The 19,353-nt window shown below is 41.7% G+C and overlaps 1 protein-coding gene across 1 annotated transcript in view; it reads right to left on the bottom strand.

Annotated features, from left to right (window-relative positions):
* The window catches only part of ANKFN1 (ankyrin repeat and fibronectin type III domain containing 1), an 84,689-nt gene that overhangs the window by 1,927 nt on the left and 63,409 nt on the right, over positions 1-19,353 (bottom strand). Inside the window, exons 9-14 of the mRNA XM_054047999.1 lie at positions 13,301-13,400; positions 11,965-12,097; positions 11,190-11,306; positions 5,773-5,988; positions 3,598-3,764; positions 1,325-1,475 (exon numbers count right to left, since the gene is read on the bottom strand). Of these exons, the coding sequence (XP_053903974.1) occupies positions 1,325-1,475; positions 3,598-3,764; positions 5,773-5,988; positions 11,190-11,306; positions 11,965-12,097; positions 13,301-13,400 (884 nt within the window). The remainder of the gene's footprint in view (positions 1-1,324; positions 1,476-3,597; positions 3,765-5,772; positions 5,989-11,189; positions 11,307-11,964; positions 12,098-13,300; positions 13,401-19,353) is intronic.

Here is a 19,353-nt window from a genome sequence, read left to right on the forward strand (position 1 = left end):
AGGGACTGAATTGGAGACTTAAAAGAATGAGCAGCTATAGCCTAAGTTAAAGACCCAGAGTCTCTTGCAGGGGCTGTACAGGACACATATCTCCTATGGCTTGGGCGCAATTGGAGAAGTGTCTTTTGTTGTATAACCGCAGTAAATTCCTACTTCATGCAGCGTTGTGTGAGTGACACATAAGTTATAAACACACTATAGGCTTGCTTAACGGCCTATGTGAAATACATTTGTGTCGGGACTCAGTCCAGTTTCAGCTAGACAGGTCTCCACTACTGCCGCTGGCCCTAATGGACATTTTTAATGGCAGCATCAGCAGAGGCCAAGGATTGACTGGGCTATGGAGGCTCACCTATGCTCTCACCTCAACTGGCAATATCTCAGTTGAGATACTGTGTGAAATCCTGGCCCCAGTGAAGTCAATGGGCATTTTGCCATTCACTTCAGTGGAGCCAGGATTTCATCCACTGTGTAGAACGGGGGAGGGATAGCTCAGTGGTTTGAGCATTGGCCTGCAAAACTCAGGGTTGTGAGTTCAATCCTTGAGGGGGCCACTTAGGGATCTAGGGCAAAAATCAGTACTTGGTCCTGCTAGTGAAGGCAGGGGGCTGGACTTAATGACCTTTCAGGGTCACTTCCAGCTCTATCAGATAGGTGTATATCTCCATATATTTAGGGAAGCTTGCACTGCTCCTGCCTATGATATCCCTGTTCAATGGGTAGAGGATTTCAGTCTCCAGAGCAGTCAATCTGGAAGACTGGAGCTACATTTTCAGAAGCACCAAATTTCCATTGAATGTAAAAGAATTTAAACTCAGTAGTATACTTTGGGCCAAACTTTCAACTGATCTTCTTATAAGTGCTTACAATATCTGCAGGTGCAGTCACAGGAATTTGGAAATTCTCCATGGCCATAGGCAAACACATATTTTCCTTTGCAAGTTGGATAAAGGCACACCTTACTGCTTGATGTGTGTACAAAAGTGCCTGTTTTGACAATGCACGCAGTTGCACAAATACAAAGGCATGTGCCTGCAAATGCAAATGAGGAAGACTACTGAAAAACTGGCCCTGTTGATTGAGTGTTTTAGACCCATATATTCAAAGACTCCAGGAAAGCACACTATCCTAAAGGTGATTTTTACCAGTTGATATTGCCAACACACTTAAAATAACCCTAGTTAAACTCTTTCTGATTGCTTTGGTTTTGCAACTCTAACATGTAATCACTAGTAGAAATAGATACAGTTTTTAGATTCATTCATGTTCCCAAGAACCAGTTGAAAAAAAAAATAAAGGTGATAAATACCACAAAGTATAATACCTGTCGCAGAGGTAGATTGATCTGTTTGAGGAGAGCTTTCACTGCCATCTGGAGCTCATAGAAGAACGACGGAGTTGGGCAGTCTGAAGCATGATCCACACTTTCCACCGATTCCAAGCCAGAAAGCATTTGGAGCCATTCCCACTCATCTCTGTACGTTGAGTTAAAATTAGAAATATAACAAAAGTTCAGTGCACAAGGAAGAATTTACAGTATGTGCATGTGGGAACTGTTGAGGGTTTAATCCTAAAATAGTCAAATGTTCTAAAATGATGCAGTCCTCCTTGTTTGTGGTTAAAAAAAACAACCTAAAAAAGTTTCCTGTTTAATTTTTCTAGCACGTGTACATCAAGCTGACCATTTTTTTGCTAACACCTGAAAATCAACTGCCTTCAAAATATTTCAGCAAGGTTTTTTCTTTGACAAGAACTCCATTCCATGTCTTTTAAAATATACGTTGGTCTACACCTGCTTTTACTGGCGAGTTCAATGTCTGATCAGCTGCAGACATCTCCGGTACTGAATGCAGCCAATGAACTGGATTCAGGTCTAGAGCAGATGAGCATAGGAATGGCATTACTGGATCAAACCCATAGTCCATCTAGTCCAGTATCCTATCTCTGATAGCGTCCAGCATTGGATGCTTCAGGAGAAGGTGCAAGAAACCCCACAATAGGCAGGCATGGGGTAATCTGGCCCCATATGAAGGTCTGAGCCTAATTCTAATAGTAGAGATTGTTTTAAACCCTAAGGCATGAGGTTTTGTATCCCTTCCAAAACTAGTGTTAAGAGATCCAAGAATACACCAACCAGCAGCCCATCTCCACAAGAATCAGAAGGAAGCACTGGATATATTTGGTACATGTACTCTGGATGCCAACACAGTCTCCCACATGAAGCTGTCAAGTGCAAACCATCTGGTGTGAGGAAACGAGGATGCCCAAGAGATACTTTAAGAAGAATCCTTAGAATTGGGCAGAACAGTCAAGCTCCACACCGCAGAGCAGATGGAAGCAACAGCAAATGACAGAGGGGAATAGAGGAGACTAGTTTCTGCCCTGTTTACCACGGGAAGGATGTAATGTAATGTAAAATTGTTGTTAGTATTAACTATTATATCACTGGATAGTCTTGTTATCCATATAAATGTCCAGCCCATATTTGAATCTTGCCATGTTCTTGGCTGGTTGATGGAACCACATGGGCTAACAAACGAACAAAACACACAGAGGAAGAAAGAAAATGCACTGATGCACGGCCCCAGGGATGAGGACTGTGGAGACAGAACCAGGAAGAAAGTGCGGACCCAACACACAGAGCACCCAGAGCTGACAGCATTTGAATAAATGTGTTTTTTCAGTCATCATCTATTTTATTGTTTAGGGTCAGGAGGGGGTTAGAAACAAGGTATCACAGATCAGAGTATATTTTAAAGTGACTTAACGCCCTCTTAGGCTCTGATCCATCCCCCCACTGAAGGTCAATGAGAAGACTCCCATTGGATCAGGCCTTTAGGTCCTGCTCCTACCATCAGAGTCATGTTGGAGGACCCAGGCAGAGCTCCAGGATTGGGGTCTTTGGGCCTGAGCCATATCCCAGTGAAACTGATGGGATTTTCAACCAGTATGGGCTTTGGATCAGGCCCTCTGTATACCAGATAGATGGACATAAGCATGTGCACATTTGAGGTCAATATGGAGCTCTATGGTACACAGCGTGTGCCAAACTTAGTTGACAATTATACCTGCGCAACCAACAATACATTTAATGGGGTTATGACTGAGAGTAGAATTTAGCTCTAAATGTTAACAAGTAACGTGATAGATGGTCAATAAGGGGCATACAGTAGAAATCATAAACTAAATAAATATTATACTCCATGGGCTCTGCAAGGTGGTGAGTCCTCTGGTCCTGAACCAGCAAAGCACTTAAGCACATGCTTAACTTTACGCGGGTGTGCAGTCCCCTGACTTCAATGCCTCAGTGCTTGAATTCTTTGTTATCTTAGGCCTATAGTGCTCAATGCTTTGTAGGTTGCAAATCTCTGAGTTCACTTTACTCCTCTTTATTCAATGTTATGCAATTACTGACAGCACTGTTGTGATCATAAGCATTCATCATTAGTTATCTGCCTCTTCTGTTTCTGTTTATAAAGTAGATTTCATATTTGGTGCCCACATAAACTGAGCATATTTTCACACACTTGGCACTTGAGTTATTCAAGTTTGATCAACTGCCTTAAACTAACGAGTATTTTAAAAAAAATCACTTACTTGGAAACATTGCTGTTGTCTCGGATTTTAACATGACACAGAATGTTGGGCAGCTTTTGCAGTACGAGGACTTTGATTTGATCTACGGAGCTGCAGAGTTTCAGGTAACCCAGATACAAGCCAGGAGGGAGGCGCTGCTGGCTTCTTTTGTGATAGGAAAGTGTGTCCTGTTCGAACAGAAACAGTCCTACATATAAATTCCTATTTTCCCACAGATAAGAAGAGAGGTCGGATAATGGTTTTATAGCAGGTCTTTTGCTTTAAGAACCCAGCAAAACATGTAAGCAAATGCTTAACTCTAGGCGCATCAGCAATCCTCTTGCAGTTAGGAATGTTCAGCTTGATGCACTGAGGCTACACGTGCTTAAAGTTAAGCATGTGCTTAAATGTTTTGGTGGATCAGGTGCTCAGAAAGCTCAGCACCTTGTAGGAGTCAGCTGTAAAACCCTAACTATCCAAAACTAAGCAGCATGTTGCAGTCCTAAAGCAAAATTCTCCTCTCTGATCTGTGCTCAGGGCTCTTTAATGCGCAGAGTAAGTCTCCAGTGAACTCCTTCTACAGCTACTAACATCAATGGGGACTTTTCTGTGTGCACCAGGTTGTCAAGTATAGTGCCAAAGTAAAATTTATTGTCAAATGAATCACTGTATTTTCAACACAATGAACTTTATCATCAAAAAGAGCTTGGAAAGGACTGGCACCGATGTTCTATTTGCTGTAGCTAGCAGACATGAACAGGGCTATGTATAGCATTCCCCAAAGACTACCTTAATAAATGAAGTTGACTGCCATCCTGAGTAATGTGTCCCTCTGCAATGAGTAAGGATTAAGCCACCTGGCCCTCTGCCTTCACCCTTGGAACCATCACATTATCTGCCAGTGCTATGCTTGGCTCTAACTAGTGCAATTAGATCTTCATTTTCATGAGCACTTCATGAACAAAATACCCGCATGATGATTCAACATGTAATACAAGAAAGGGAGGGCATTACACAGGAATGTGCAAACCATTAGGGGGAAATTTTTCCACTAGGATCTCTGTGGAAACCTGATCGGACCTGTATTTTGCGTTTCCTGATATAAAACTTTTGCCCAGATTGGGATTTTTTTGCACCTGTAAGACATATTTAATACAGTACGTCGAGCACAGATCAAGTATGTTTTATTGTCGTTTGGAAATCTTTTAATTTACCCCAAACCTTGCAATGTGTATGTATGATTACCCATCAGCTTCTGGTGCAAAAAAGCACAGAGTCGCCACCCAAGAAAATGACCATAAATCACAATTAGCCACAGTAGTCAATATCTAGCCGAAGAGACTCAAGACAGAGCTAAGACAATAACTTGTCTGGCAGTATTTCCAATGAGGAGGTGATCCCTTAGGTTTAGGGATAAGAGATATTGATAAATCATTCTGTAGGATATATTCTGCTGTCACTTACACACAACTTCTCTTGACTTTGATATGAGCTATGTGCATGAGACAATAGAAGGATGTGACTTTAATAGACACAGTTCTGCAAGGTGCTGAGCACAGACAACTCACAGATGTTAAATGGGAGTTGGGGGTGCTCTTCACCTTGCAGGATCACGCCAATATCTTGGCATCATTCCACCACTGAAGTCCACTGGGAATTTGACATAAAAACAGATGGGAGGATACGGTCTGTAGATAATTCAATGGGAGTTGATTTCATTGGGAGTTGAGGGCCCTCAGCACCTCCCAGAATCTTGAGTTTGTCTGGTTTCAAAAATAAAACCTGGTTTTAGTGATCAACCTCTGATGGAAAAATCATATAGACTATAATAGAAAATGGTAGCTTCTCTATAGCTGTTCAGAGTCATCCTACAGAATTTAAGAGAGAATTACATCCCTCGCTATACAATTCTATAGCATGGTTCCAAAAACCTACAGAAAATATATCAGTCTCCTATATATACTACAGGTCTTTAAAGTCATTTCTATAGAACCCTATTAGTTTTATCCATATTAAGAGCTCAGTCTAATGACCATTGAAGGCAATGGAAGACTTTACTCTCAATGGGAGCCTTTCCATGAATTGTAATGGGCATTGGATCAGGGCCTAAAACCTATATGACTTTTCCATAAAGAATGCTCACAGTCACGGGCTTTTAAAAATTAATAACATAAATTAAGTGAAGCAAAGTGCTACCTGGATTGTTATGAGCAAGATGTCTAATGCCGTTGGCTCCTCGGGAGTTGAAAGGGATTTTCTCTGGCTTTGTAGCTTGGATATTTGCATCCATTTGCCATTAAAAAACGAATAGAGAGTCTCTACTTCTCTTATCGTAACTATCAGGATATTGCCATGTCTGTCCTTGATGGGCTCGTAATAAACTCTGCCTAAGTTGTGAGTTCCCAGCAAGTTCTAGAAAGTAAGCAGATTACAAAGGACAATATTAGCCATTACACATCAGGAGGGTGGCATTTGCAGCATAGGCCTAGCTCTGTTCCCACTGAACTCAAATGAGGGTTTTGCCACTGACCTCCGCCGGAGCTGGTTAGGCCAATGCAAAGCACGTTTGCTATTTCCACCCTATGTCCAACATCACTCAGTGCAATCCGAGAAAAATTCTGCCCTGGGTTATATGTGTGAGAATTGCATTGTGGAATTTGGGGGCAATTCCTCAGCTGGTGTAGAAAGAGGTTACTGATCATTATGACAAAAGGTCTGTTTAAAAGACCAAATTACAATGTGATTCACGTACACAACCCAGGGCAGAATTTTTGTCCCAGTTGCATCAAGTTATGTGACTACAGGGTGGGATTTTCAAAAACACTCAGTGTGGGCCTAACTCTGCTCCCATTGACTTCACTGGAATCAAGCTGAGTTATACTGATTGAAGATCTGCATACACATTCCACCCTACCAAGGTCGGATTGTGGGATACAATGGGTGTCAAAGATGTCATATAAGGGACCCAAAAATGACTGATTCTGGAAACTTAAAATGCTGTTGAATTCCCTCCTTTAGGGTCAGTCACTTTCCATAAATTCAGGTTCATTATTTTTTCTGATGTAAATTATTTCCAGCAGTAAAAGTGAGGGGACACCAAATATGTGCGGAATGCAGGTCAGGTAAATCTGGGACTAAAATGAGTGATGTCTCTTGACAAAAGGGACTTTTGAGAGGTATTTATCCGCCCCTTTTATATTGAATACCAAAAATGCGCTAGACAAAAACAGCAGAGACCCTAACAATCTGCCAGGGCCAAAAAGTTTCTGGCAAAATATCTGAAGATTAAAGAAATTTATTAAAAAGAACCAAACTAACCTCTGTCAAAATCCCTTTTCCCACATAGGAAGCATCAGCTTGTTGATGTGAGCACACTGACTTCAGTGACAGCCACTGAAGAGATTCCCAGATGTCTTAAAGAAAAATGCCTAACATTTAAACTATGCTCATTACTTTTGGAGTTTTCAAGAGTAAGCTGGTGAGGGGTGGGGATTGTTTCAAAGGAAAAACTGAATTGACAATGTAGCACCTTGTATGTATAGGAAAGTATGTAGCTGTACTTTAATTTAATGACATTCTGTACTGATAGATTATCCTGAGTTGATTTATCTGCACTTAGCAGGCACTATTTACTTATAATCTGTATTATTAAATTGTTTATAAACTAAGCACTCAAGGTAGTCCATACAGTGGCTGTCATTTATAAGTGGCTTTAAGTAGCTATTTTAGTTTTATGTATCCCTCTCCAGGGCATACTGTAGAAGGCTATATTGCCACATGGTCTTCTGTTTTGCTGCCTGTAAAGATTAGCCTCCTAACCCAAGCAGCATGGCACGGGGTAGATTTTGCAGTACGTAGTGGCACATGTGTCCAGTAAGGGGATGGGAGACAGTACGCTAGCCAGAAGCTGGTGATATATTTGCCATTTTTAATTAAAACCGTTGAAATGGGATTATTGACAGCACTAGATTCTGAACTGAATCCCAGCAGAGAGCCGATGATGACTCAAGAACATATTGCTAGTACACAGGCAAAAAACATTTTTGAGTCCCCCTGGCATGGCATTCTATCACTTATGTTTTGTTTGCTCTAATTGTCTAATGGTAGCAGCAGGTAAAATTACAATCCCCAGTCTCTTTGAGTCCACTGATCTAGTCCCGTACCAGCTGTGTTGTTACTGATCTCTCCCACTGTGTCCTAAGTTCCTATGGAGTCAGTCTGTTAAACAGCCTCAATAAAGTTTATTCAACTGTATAAACTTTATTGAGACCCTTCATGGGTGGATTCCATTAGACCACATACTGCTAAAGGTTGGCAGATTGGTGATAGTCCTATGTTCATCAGCGGACCAAAGTGACAGAACAAATGTTTAGGATGATAAATTTGCCACAAAACCACCAGAGCAGTATACCACAGGGACCAACACACTATCTTTCTATGCTTCCGGCTCATCTCTTATAACTGCTGCTAGCAAATCAAATGCAATGTGCACAGTATCTTGGGTATCTCAAAGTGCAGTCTCTGTACATTTACAGCGAGTATTAACAACAATGGTCTGTTAAAGACAATCCGTGCAGGCAAAATGAAATTTAGCTCAGCGTAGGAATGCGTGCCACTGAAACCAAGCTAGCCAACCTACATGGAGGCATTCAGCAAATATGGTGAAATCTGTCAAGTGACCACTCAAAGCGCTGACAAGCATCTATTGCTTAAAATAGGTGGTCCTCTAATAAGGGGTATGTCTACACTTCAAGCTGGGCTGTTTGTGTGTGTCCCAGATCGAGGAGACATACTCATGCTAGCTCTCATCAAGCTAACATGGCAGCTGTGGGGGCATGAGTTGCAGAACAGGCTGGCTCTCCTGAGTACACGCCTCGGGTCACGAACAGGTACATACTCGGCGTAGCTAGCCCATCCCGCCAATCACATTGCCACGGCTAGTTTTTAGCACAGTAGCTTGATGAGAGCTCTTGCAAGTTTTCAACTTGAGCTGGGACTCACATCCTCTCCTTGATTGGTGCAGACACACCCGAAGATGGAGCAGACGTGTACTCCAGACATTTGTAGATATTTTGGGGGCTACCTTCCAAGACAGGTGGCTGCCTGGGAAGGCTGGTCTCTTGTACAGCTTTCATTGTAGATAAATATAAAATGAATATAAAGATATTCTTAATCATGCCCATACAGGGCTAGTTTGTCACCAGGTGCCAGAATATCCCCGATGCCATAAAACTCAGTTCTTGCAGTGACCTAGAATAGGAAGAAGAATGGTCTTGTGGTAACACACCAGCTGGGACTCAGGCGAGTCGGGTTCCCTCCATGACTCTGCTCTAGATTTTCTGTGTAACTTTGAGCAAGTCATTTAAAAAAAAACCAAACAAACCTCTCTGTGCCTCAGTTTCCCTATCTGTAAAATACACTAAATACATTAAAGTTTGTGAGATACTCAGATGCCCTGGTGATTGGGATGCAGAGGGGTGGGAGGTGGGGGGAAGTGTGAGGAGGAGCATAAAAATACTTAGATAGATTGACAGCTCTGGTATATCCCGGGTAAGTCATTTATTTCATCATGCAGTTTCTTGAGATCTAGGATTATTATCATTATCAATAATTGTTTGCATCTAAAGACCCCAACTGAGAAAGGGGTCCCAGTGTGTTAGGCACCCTACGTACACATGACACTCCACCCTCCCCAGAGAGTTTACAGTCTACATACACAAATCACACAAAAAGTGGGAAAAAGGAAGTGTTATTGATGTGGTTGATCAATTTTTTGTTGACAATCTCTATTCAATTCTTTAAGCCTATGGCCAGGAAGGATGTGTGATGGGTTGGATCACAGAAACCCCCTTGGGGCTGCCAACTGATGTGCCAAGACTACTTCTGCCCCTGCTTTCCCTGCCTTCCCAGCTTGGGACTTCAGTGTCCTGCCTGGTTTGAGCCAGACCCGCTAGCCTGCTGTAAACCCAAACCCAGGTCTAAACCACATCCCCTAAAAGCTGTAGCCTTAATTGAAAGCAGGTTAAGAAGTGTCTTTACCACTGAGATGCCCAACTCCCAATGGGGTCCAAACCCCAAATAAATCCATTTTACCCTGTATAAAGCTTATACAGGGTAAACTCATAAATTGTTTTCCCTCTATAACACAGATAGAGAGATATGCATGGCTTTCTACCCCCTCCCCCAGGTATTAATACATACTCTGGGTTAATTAAAAGTAAAAAGTGATTTTATTAAATACAGAAAGTAGGATTTAAGTGGTTCCAAGTAGTAACAGAAAGAACAAAGTGAATTACCAAGTAAAATAAAATAAAACACGCCAGTCTAAGCCTAATACAGTAATAAAACTGAATACAGATAAAATCTCACCCTCAGAGATGTTTCAATAAGTTTCTTTCACAGACTGGATGCCTTCCTAGTCTGGGCACAATCCTTTCCCCTGGTACAGCCCTCGTTCCAACTCAGGTGGTAGCTAGGGAATTTCTCATGATGGCTGCCTCTTTTGTTCTGTTCCACCCACTTATATATCTTTTGCATAAGGCGGGAATCCTTTGTCCCTCTCTGGGTTCCCACCCCCTCTTTCTCAATGGAAAAGCACCAGGTTAAAGATGGATTCCAGTTCAGGTGACATGATCACATGTCACTGTAAGACTTCATTACCCACTTGCCAGCACACACGTATATAGGAAGACTTACAAGTAAAACAGAGCCATCAACAGTCAATTGTCCTGGTTAATGGGAGCCATCAAGATTCCAAACCACCATTAATGGCCCACACTTTGCATAATTACAATAGGCCCTCAGAGTTATATTTCATATTTCTAGTTTCTGATGGAAGAGTGATACATTTATACAAATAGGATGACCACACTCAGTAGATTATAAGCTTTGTAATGATACCTTACAAGAGACCTTTCGCATGAAGCATATTTTAGTTACATTATATTCACACTCATCAGCATACTTTCATAAAATCATATAGAATGCAACGTCACAGACCACAGACTTCATATGTAACCTTGGACTTCCATTGACATGGGATGGGATTTGGCGATCTAACTCCCTCAAGCTCCTTGGAAGATCCAAGCCTTAATGTCTCTGTAAAATGGGTATAATAATGCTCCCAAACTTTTGTCTGCCATGTCATTTTTTACCACAAGTTCTTTGGGGCAGGGGCTGTCTCTTCCTGTGTGTGCGCCCAGCACCTTCCACAAAGGGGCTCGAATCTTGCTTGAGACCTATAGGTGCTACAATAATACACATAACAGCAATAAAAAGGTCTTTTCCATATGAGGCATCTCGGCTTTTGAGTAATGTATCTCAGGGATATGATTGCCGCTCTCTTTCTGTGTGTCCCCAACCTGCAAAATCTTGGACTTACTTGGGATATTTATTTGCTGCATTATGTTTGTTTCTTCTTCTGTCATTGTTTCTCCTACCACTTCTTTTCCTAGGGTTTAGAATATAGGTGCAGCAGCTCACTTCACAGCAGATGTTAACACTACTCTCAAGGACGAGCCAGTGGGGAGTGCTAAGGCAGAGAACAGCTGGCAGCACCGTCCCTCAGAGACCATGAATTAAATTAACGACTGAAAACATGCAATGCAACTAACCTGTAACTGTGCAGTTGCTGAAACCATCTTTTGCCTGGCTTGAAGTGCTGTTGATGAGGACATGGATATGGACATATTCTGCCTCAGCCATCTGATATCATCCCACATACAAGACAGCTGCAAAATATATGTCACAGTTCAATCCCCTTTGTTCTCAGTGCTTGAAAAGCCGGCAGCAAAAATAAAAGCATATTTGGCTTTGGAAAAATCAGTAGCTATTGTTCATTTTGAGTTTCTGTGGGTGGTACTAAAGTGGATAGTTATTGATTGGAGAGAAAGAGAGAGCGAGAAAGATACCATATCTAGCTACAGAAAGAGAGAGCATTTCATAAACAGCATGCACCTATCTCAGTTCATCTGTGAATTTTCATGTAAGATTGATTCAGTGTCCACTTGGGTTCAAAAATAATGTGAAGATGTCTTTAATCCTGGACAATCAAAACACCAGCCCTCAAAACTTCTGGTCAGTGGTTAATGTTCTTTAACTCCTTCCTTCTTTCCCCAGAAGCCCTTAAATAACTGGAAATAGGGTCATGTGGGATTAGACATCTCAGTGAATGAATTCTGCTTTGGCCAATGCCTTCCATGCCCATCAATGGGTTAGACAGGATTTATCCCTTAAAAAATGCTAGAAGGAAAAATAATTAACCCAAGCAAAAAGTACTTAGTTTCTTCACTGCTGTTATGTTTTGTTCTGGAAATATACTAAGGTTGGAGCAATTTCTGGTACGGACCATTCATTGAGAGACAGTATATGAAATGAGGTGCCTGTTACCTTTGTGAACCACAGAAAATCTTGCATAATGGAACTGGTGTGTGAGTCATCGATTTCCACAATTGGGATTTGATCTTCATTGGTTACTAACAAGTTGTCTTTGTAATAAAATATGACAGCTATGTAGAGTCCACTGAAAGGAAGAAAGACAAACAAGAAGGTGAGCAATCAGAGTCTCAACAGCTATCAAAATCAGCACCAAGTGTCCTGGATAGGCAAAGACACAAAGGTCCACAGGTTTTAAGGTTAGAAGGGTCACTCTTGATAATCTAGTCTGACCTCTTGCCTAATGCAGGCCATAGAACTTCACGCAGTGATTCCTGCAAAATGTGCATAGGAAATGTATTGCTCCAAATAAAGGAAACTACCACAATGTAGTTACCTATGACACTGATCTGCACAGCTTGCTCAAGTAAAACAACCCACTGACTTCCATTTCAGCGGGAATTTTGCCTGAGTAAATAGTGCATGATTGGGATCATTATGTTTTCTGAAATCAATGTGCATGTTAGCATTTTGTACCAATAATGGGCCAAGTTCTGCTCTCATCCACACCAGTGTAAATCTGGAGTAACTCCACTGAAATCAACAGGGGTATTATGGATTTACATAAATGTTCCAGGGTATAATTTGGCCAGCATATCTGCAAAACTGTTCATAGAAATCATTCCTTTCAATATTTACTCTTGTAATTAGTTACATACATTAACCAGTCGCTTTAGGGAATTTAAAGACCCCAGAGAGCACTTTTGGAAGAATCAAAACTCTTATCAAAATACAAAGAAAAAAAAGCAAACAGAATGCTCTTGGTGATGAAAGAAGAAGTAATCCAGTGTGAGCAACTTTCATTTACTGAAACCAAACCATCAAGGCTCAGAGCTGCCTGGGTCACCAAGGTCGCAGAACTAGCTAAAAATATTAGGGACCTCTCAGGTGGGTTGCTTGCTGGTGAAGGGGTATTATAAATGTGCTGTCTACGCCCTACATTTTATGTCATAAACAAATAAAAGACCATTATTGAGGAGCAACAGAACCAGCATGTCAAAAACATTTAAACAACAGCATTGTGGTTTTGCGTACAAGGTTCCATGATGTTATACGTCCGCAGCCATTGACTTCAGTGTGTGCTGGCTTAGGTTCAATGAGCCTCATTTTCCACTCAGCCACCCCAGATTTTTATACCTTCATGGACTTCACCACGGTTATGTCTGATTTACTGCAACTTAAGCCACAGGAGAACATGTCCAACGCTATGTCTGAGTTGCGGTCTTTTTGGTATCTGAGCTCTCATTTGTAGCTAAATTGGCATTTTGGGAAAATGAAATATATGACAAACCGTTTCAGAGTCTTCACAAACTTGTTTGAAGAATGGAAAAGATGCTTCAGGCTCCTGGAGACTGATTGCTTGCGTCCAGCATTCTGTAGTTTAGAACTTTCTAAAATGGAAAATAAAACAAAAAAACCAACAAAAAAAATCAGAGTGCGAACTTCAGGGATACAGTAAAATATAAAGAACATTTGTCTCGTCCCATCTCATTACTTTCAGTATGGTTATGGCTATCCACAGACAAGCATTTCAGAAATGCATCCCCGTTCCTTATGTGTTCATGCTGTCGGTGATAAGGAAGATTAAAATGACCTCCTAATGCCAACAAAATCTGGAAAAAAATCTTGTTAGTTTGCTCCCAAGCATGGACGGGCCTGAACCAGTGCCATGGATCTTGAGTTTTAGGCCATTCAAAATCTGGTTCTGAATTTTGCAAATGGTCCCTACAATTATAATGGGTGGAAACAGCCCCACATCTGAACGCCCTTGAATTTTATGATGCTTCCAAATTTTGAGACTTGAGCCCATCTATACTCTCAAGCTCCTAGTAATAGAACGATTGATCTCCGTGTTTTGGTTTTAAACTCGTAGAAAGGAGCCATGAGACTTACAAAAGCAACGCCAGACATTAACAATTTGGTGACATCAATAAAAGATTAGATAAGATAGTGTAAGTGTCTACATGAATACTTAGTTCGTGGCAAGCTGAGGTGTAAATCTACCCTACAGTGTGTCTGACTGTAAAAGAGCGATGGGTGGACCAGGTCTGATAACAGAAGAAATCACCCTTTTCGGCAGTTCTAAAATATTTGGTTAATGTTTTATTGGTTAAATCGCTTTTAGTTTTCTTGAGTCTTTGCTAAAATAGTGGTCTGATTTCCTTTGAAGCCAATAAAAAGACTCCCAATGGGAGTTGGGAGGAACTGTTATGAGAGTGCTCTACAAAAGCTGTATGTAAATAGTTTTAGAGGATATGCCAGCAAATAGCACTCAAGAACTTGCAGCGTTGTGCACAGGTTTTGTACAACCAGTAAAAGTTGCTGTTGTGCTTTGCATATTGCTTTTGGTGTATAGCTTTTTACATGCAGCTCTCAAGAGGAGCAGGCTTTCAAAACTGGTTTTACACCGATGAAACTCCATTTACTTCAATGGAGTCACTTCTATGGCCTGGTCCCCACTAAGTCCCCACTTCGGACTAAGGTACGCAAATTCAGCTACGTTAATAAAGTAGCTGAATTTGAAGTACCTTAGTCCGAACTTACCGCGGGCCCAGACGCGGCACGGAGGCTCCCCCGTCGATGCCGCATACTCCTCTCGCCGAGCTGGAGTACCGGCGTCGACGGCGAGCACTTCCGGGATCGATCCGGGATTGATTTATCGCGTCTTAACCAGACGCGATAAATCGATCCCAGAACATCGATTGCCTGCCGCCGGACCCTCCGGTAAGTGAAGACATACCCTATTTAACACTGGTGTCAGAAAGAGGAGAATCGGTCCTGGAGAGACAAGTCTCATGGTATTTCTGGCTGATCTGGAAAGAAAGAAGGGCAGAAAATGGGAATTGTGTGAAATTACAGTTCAGTTTTAAAGGATCAGGATGTTCTGATTGATTAGATGAAGTTTGGATAAGCATCTGGACTGAACCTCCAATACATTTGTAGGTTAACCTTTCTGTGTCGGAAAAACCTATTATCCTGCCAACTCTTTGCAGAAAACTGTTTGTTGCATGTAGCTAATCGGTCTCCTTGGATATTCTCATTTTCCTCATGCCTCTAATGCTAAATAGGAGGTGTCTGACTGTGTCTTCTTAACAAGTTCTAAGTCTGAACATTTAAATTTGTTCTTGTCAAAACCCCATCTGTGGAAGTGTTCAACATATTTTAAAATGACGAATAAATTTGCACCATAATTAGCACATTGAAGACCACAGAAAGAAGGTACATTGTTAGCATAATTATTGTTCTGCCAAACAGCAAACGCAAAGAGAACAAGTGAGGTGAATTTATTATGCAATGCTACTGTTCAGAGATGAGAAAAACTTATTAGGTCATCAAATCCATACTCTTTCCAGTGCAAAACTCTTCTCAATAGTATTGTCTCCAATGCTTTGTCTGGTCTAGTTTTAGATGTCTCAAGCTAAGTTCTTCCCTTGGAAGATTATTCCTTTTATCATTATTTATTCTTTGCTAATTGTATTTTATTATTGCATAAAGACCCCAACCAGATCATGTTTCCACTGGGCCAGGCTCTACAAAGACACAGGGCCAGATACTGCCTCCATTACTTATGCTGAGTAGCTGCTTACCACACAAGTATTCTCATTGACTTGAATGGGACTACGTGGGTAGTAAGCTGCTACTCACCATGAGTACGGGTAGTGAAATCTGTCCCATACTGTAAAACCATCTCATCTCCAAAGAATTTATGGATAGGATTTTCAAAAATAGTCAGTATCAGGGCTGGCTGGAAAACAAGAACTTCATTTTGTGAAAAAAATTGAGGTTGTTGCCCTTTCTTCTGCCTGATTTTGAGCAGGAATTTGAACCTGGGACTCCCACATCCCAGCTAAGTCCCTAACACCTGAGTTAATGGCTATTCAAGGGCAGGGCCGGCGCTTCCATTTAGGCAACCTAGGCAGTTGCCTAGGGTGCAAGGATTTTGGGGGGGCATTTTGCTGCCCTTGGCGGCAATTCAGCGGCGGGGGGTCCTTCACGCTCCGGGTTTTCGGCGGCAATTCTGCGGCGGGTCCTTCACTTGCTCCGGGACCCGCCGCCGAAGTGCCCCGAAGACCGGGAGTGCGGAAGGGCACCCCCGCCGCAGAATTGCCGACGACGACTGGGAGTGCGGAAGGACCCCCGCCTAGGGCGCCAAAAACCCTGGCGCCGTTCTTATTCAAGGGTAGGGGTTGTTCAGCCCCCACTCTCTCTCCTTCCTCCCCCCAACGCCTTCTTCTCACTCTCCCATTTTGACCAGAAATTCCAACCTGAGCCTGAGAAAACGTCCTGACAAATTTTTCATCAACACCTAGAAGTTTCTGCCAAAAGTTTCAGTTTTGACAAATTTGGCATTTTCTGAGGAGAAAAAAACGCATTCCTGAAAAATTCCCAACCGGCTCTATTCAGCATTAGTGTAACACTGCTCCCATTGAAATCAGTGACAGCCCAGTTAGGCTAACATTAAGTGCTTTTCAACATCTCAGCCTACAATCAGAGACAAGATGCAGGAGGTGGAGGGAAGCCAGGAGAAGAGTAATCTGAGCAATCATTTCACAGCTAGTTCTCCCATTATCTAATGTTTTCTTATTCTTTGTAGTGCAGTAGCGACTAGAGATCCTAACTTGCTAGGCACTGCACACAAGAGTCGGTTCTAGCCCCAGAGAGTTTACAATCGAAATAGTCAAGACAAAGGAAGGATTATTATCCCCGTTTTACCGAGAATGAGAAACGGAGGCAGAGACAGATTAAATGAGTGGCTCAAGGAAAGCCAGGCATTGAAGCCAGTCTCCCACGCCAGTGCCTTAACTAGGGTTATTCCTTCTCTCATGACCTCTCTAGATCCAGGCGAGTGGCTAGTGTCTGGTGTCTGGCTGGTGAGTCTTGCCCACATGCTCAGGGTTTAGCTGGTCGCCATATTTGGGGTCGGGAAGGAATCTTCCTCCAGGGCAGATTGGCAGAAGCCCTGGGGTTTTTTCGCCTTCCTCTGCAGAGTGGGGCATGGGTCACTTGCTGGAAGATTCTCTGCACCTTGAAGTCTTTAAACCATGATTTGAGGACTTCAATGGCTCAGACACAGGTTTGATACAGGAGTGGATGTGTGAGATTCTTTGGCCTGTATTTGCAGGAGGTCAGACTAGATGATCATAATGGTCCCTTCTGACCTTAAAGTCTATGATTCTATGAATTTACTTTTCCTTAATTTTACCCCATTACTCCAAGTAACATCCCTGACGCCTTCTTCAGTGTTTACATCCTTCCACTACGGGTTCTGCCTGCCCTCCCGGAGAAAGACAATACTTGGAAAACATTCTCATGGATCATTATTACTTCCCTGTGAGTGTATTTCAGTGTGTCTCCATAATGTAAACCAAACATGCTTCCTGAGTAAAACCAGTTTAGCAATACCATTTCCATCCTAATTATGTAAATTAGATTCTCTCCTGTATATGGGGGAGCTAAGTTGCTACAGGCAAAGCAACACAACTCCACATTAAACGCCCAGAGATTATAGCACTGAAATAATAGGGAACATTTAAAGTGAGCATACATGCTATTGGGCTATTCAGTGGTTTGGATTCAGTCCACAGCTTCTTAGATGCCAACAGCAAAAGAAATAATGTAAAACTATATAAAAGACTGTAAACTTTCCCACATTGTTGTTCGCTTTTGTTTTACAATCTTCTGTAAGTAGAAGCCAGCAATGTGGAGCTGGGATTAGAGGATAATTTGAATTCAGAGGAAATGGAATTTTAATAGTCTGTTATTTAATTAACTAATAAATAACATGGAGTGCCGCGAATAGTAAAATATCAGTAGCAGCAGAGCAAGTCTACATTAATAAATGATAAGACAACCACGCTATGAGCTCTCTTAACAAAAGCCTTAGCACAAACATTTACTGGCAGAAATTAGGGAAATTGCTAGTTATTAGATTGAGATCAGAAACATTTAAATTTGGATCGTGCTAAGCAATTAACTACCAACGTAAATTGATAACATGGGCAGTTTTTCTTTCTTTAGGCAGGATGTCAAAATGTTTCTTTTGTTGTCCACCAAATAATGGAAAATGCAACTGATATTTAAAAAAGCAACATACATAGATTTGTGGAGGCATAAGAGCAAAACTGCACCCAGGCTTCCAGTGTACGATAATGGCACCAGTCTCTGTTACTTGCTCTGTTCTGTTTTCCTGACAAGGAAGAACATTTGGATGGAAAGGGTCTGCTCGTCTATTGTCCCATCACTGCAGAAGCAAGTGCCTCTCTCCCAACTGGTAAATGAGAAGTAACTCCTTTGATGTTGATGGAATTACACCAGTGTCAGATTGTTATCAGAGGAGCCTCCAACCCAATGAGGCCAGGGGTTTCCATAAAAGTTATATTCATTTAGAGTGAAATTCAACCATGAAGAGGGTCAGCAAAAGTCCCATTCAGGACTCAGATCCCACTTACCCCTATTTGAGGGCATAAGCAGTGCCTAGCCCTTGTACTGACGTGGCACATGGGGCTGAAATTCACCCTGTGTGAAAATAGATCCAGTGGTTGGAAGCTGAAGCTAGACAAATTCAGACTAGAAAAAAAAAGGCGTACATTTTTAACAGTGAGAGCAATTAACCATTGGAACAACTTGCCTACGAATGTGGTGGATTCTCCATCGCCTCAAGTCTTTGTATCAAGACTGGAGGTCTTTCTAAAAGATGCTCTAGCTCAAAGAGAAGTTATGGGCTTGATGCAGAAATGACTGAGTATTTCTCTGGCCTGAGTTATACCAGAAGTCAGACTGGATGGTCATAATGGTCCCTTCTGGCTGTATAATCTCTGGATAGTTTTGTGTGGTGTTCTCAACCCATGGCATTGTGAAAGCCCCCTCAGGCCTGTTATTTCATATTCATGCTAAGCATTTAGTCCAAGCTAAAAACTTTAAAAATATGGTGCACTATGAAATCCGAGCTCCCTCGCACCCCTTTGCTAAATGAAAAAAATGGGTCCTACTGCCTATGAAACAAATTACTACTAAAATATTTTTAAAAACTAACCTCTGACTTGTCCAGTAAAATATATTTACAACTAGGTCCCAGAAAGAAAATATTTGGAAAGCATTTCAGAGAAGACAGGGGTTTCTCTTGTAACAAAGCACCACAGAATTACTTCTCCCTGCACAGAATTTGTTTGGAATCAATGATCCTACATTAAAAAAAGCACTTAAAAATACAACTGAAGTGTTGCCAGGACATATGTAATTGTAGTAACTTGGTTACGCTATTCTGTAGTATGGTATTATGAAGACAAATGGATGACTTTGTTGTTTGTAATCATCAGGATTTTCCAGAAGATTAAACATATGAAA

This window comes from Malaclemys terrapin, chromosome 13, assembly GCF_027887155.1.
Source record: "Malaclemys terrapin pileata isolate rMalTer1 chromosome 13, rMalTer1.hap1, whole genome shotgun sequence".
Taxonomy (NCBI): Eukaryota; Metazoa; Chordata; order Testudines; family Emydidae; genus Malaclemys; species Malaclemys terrapin.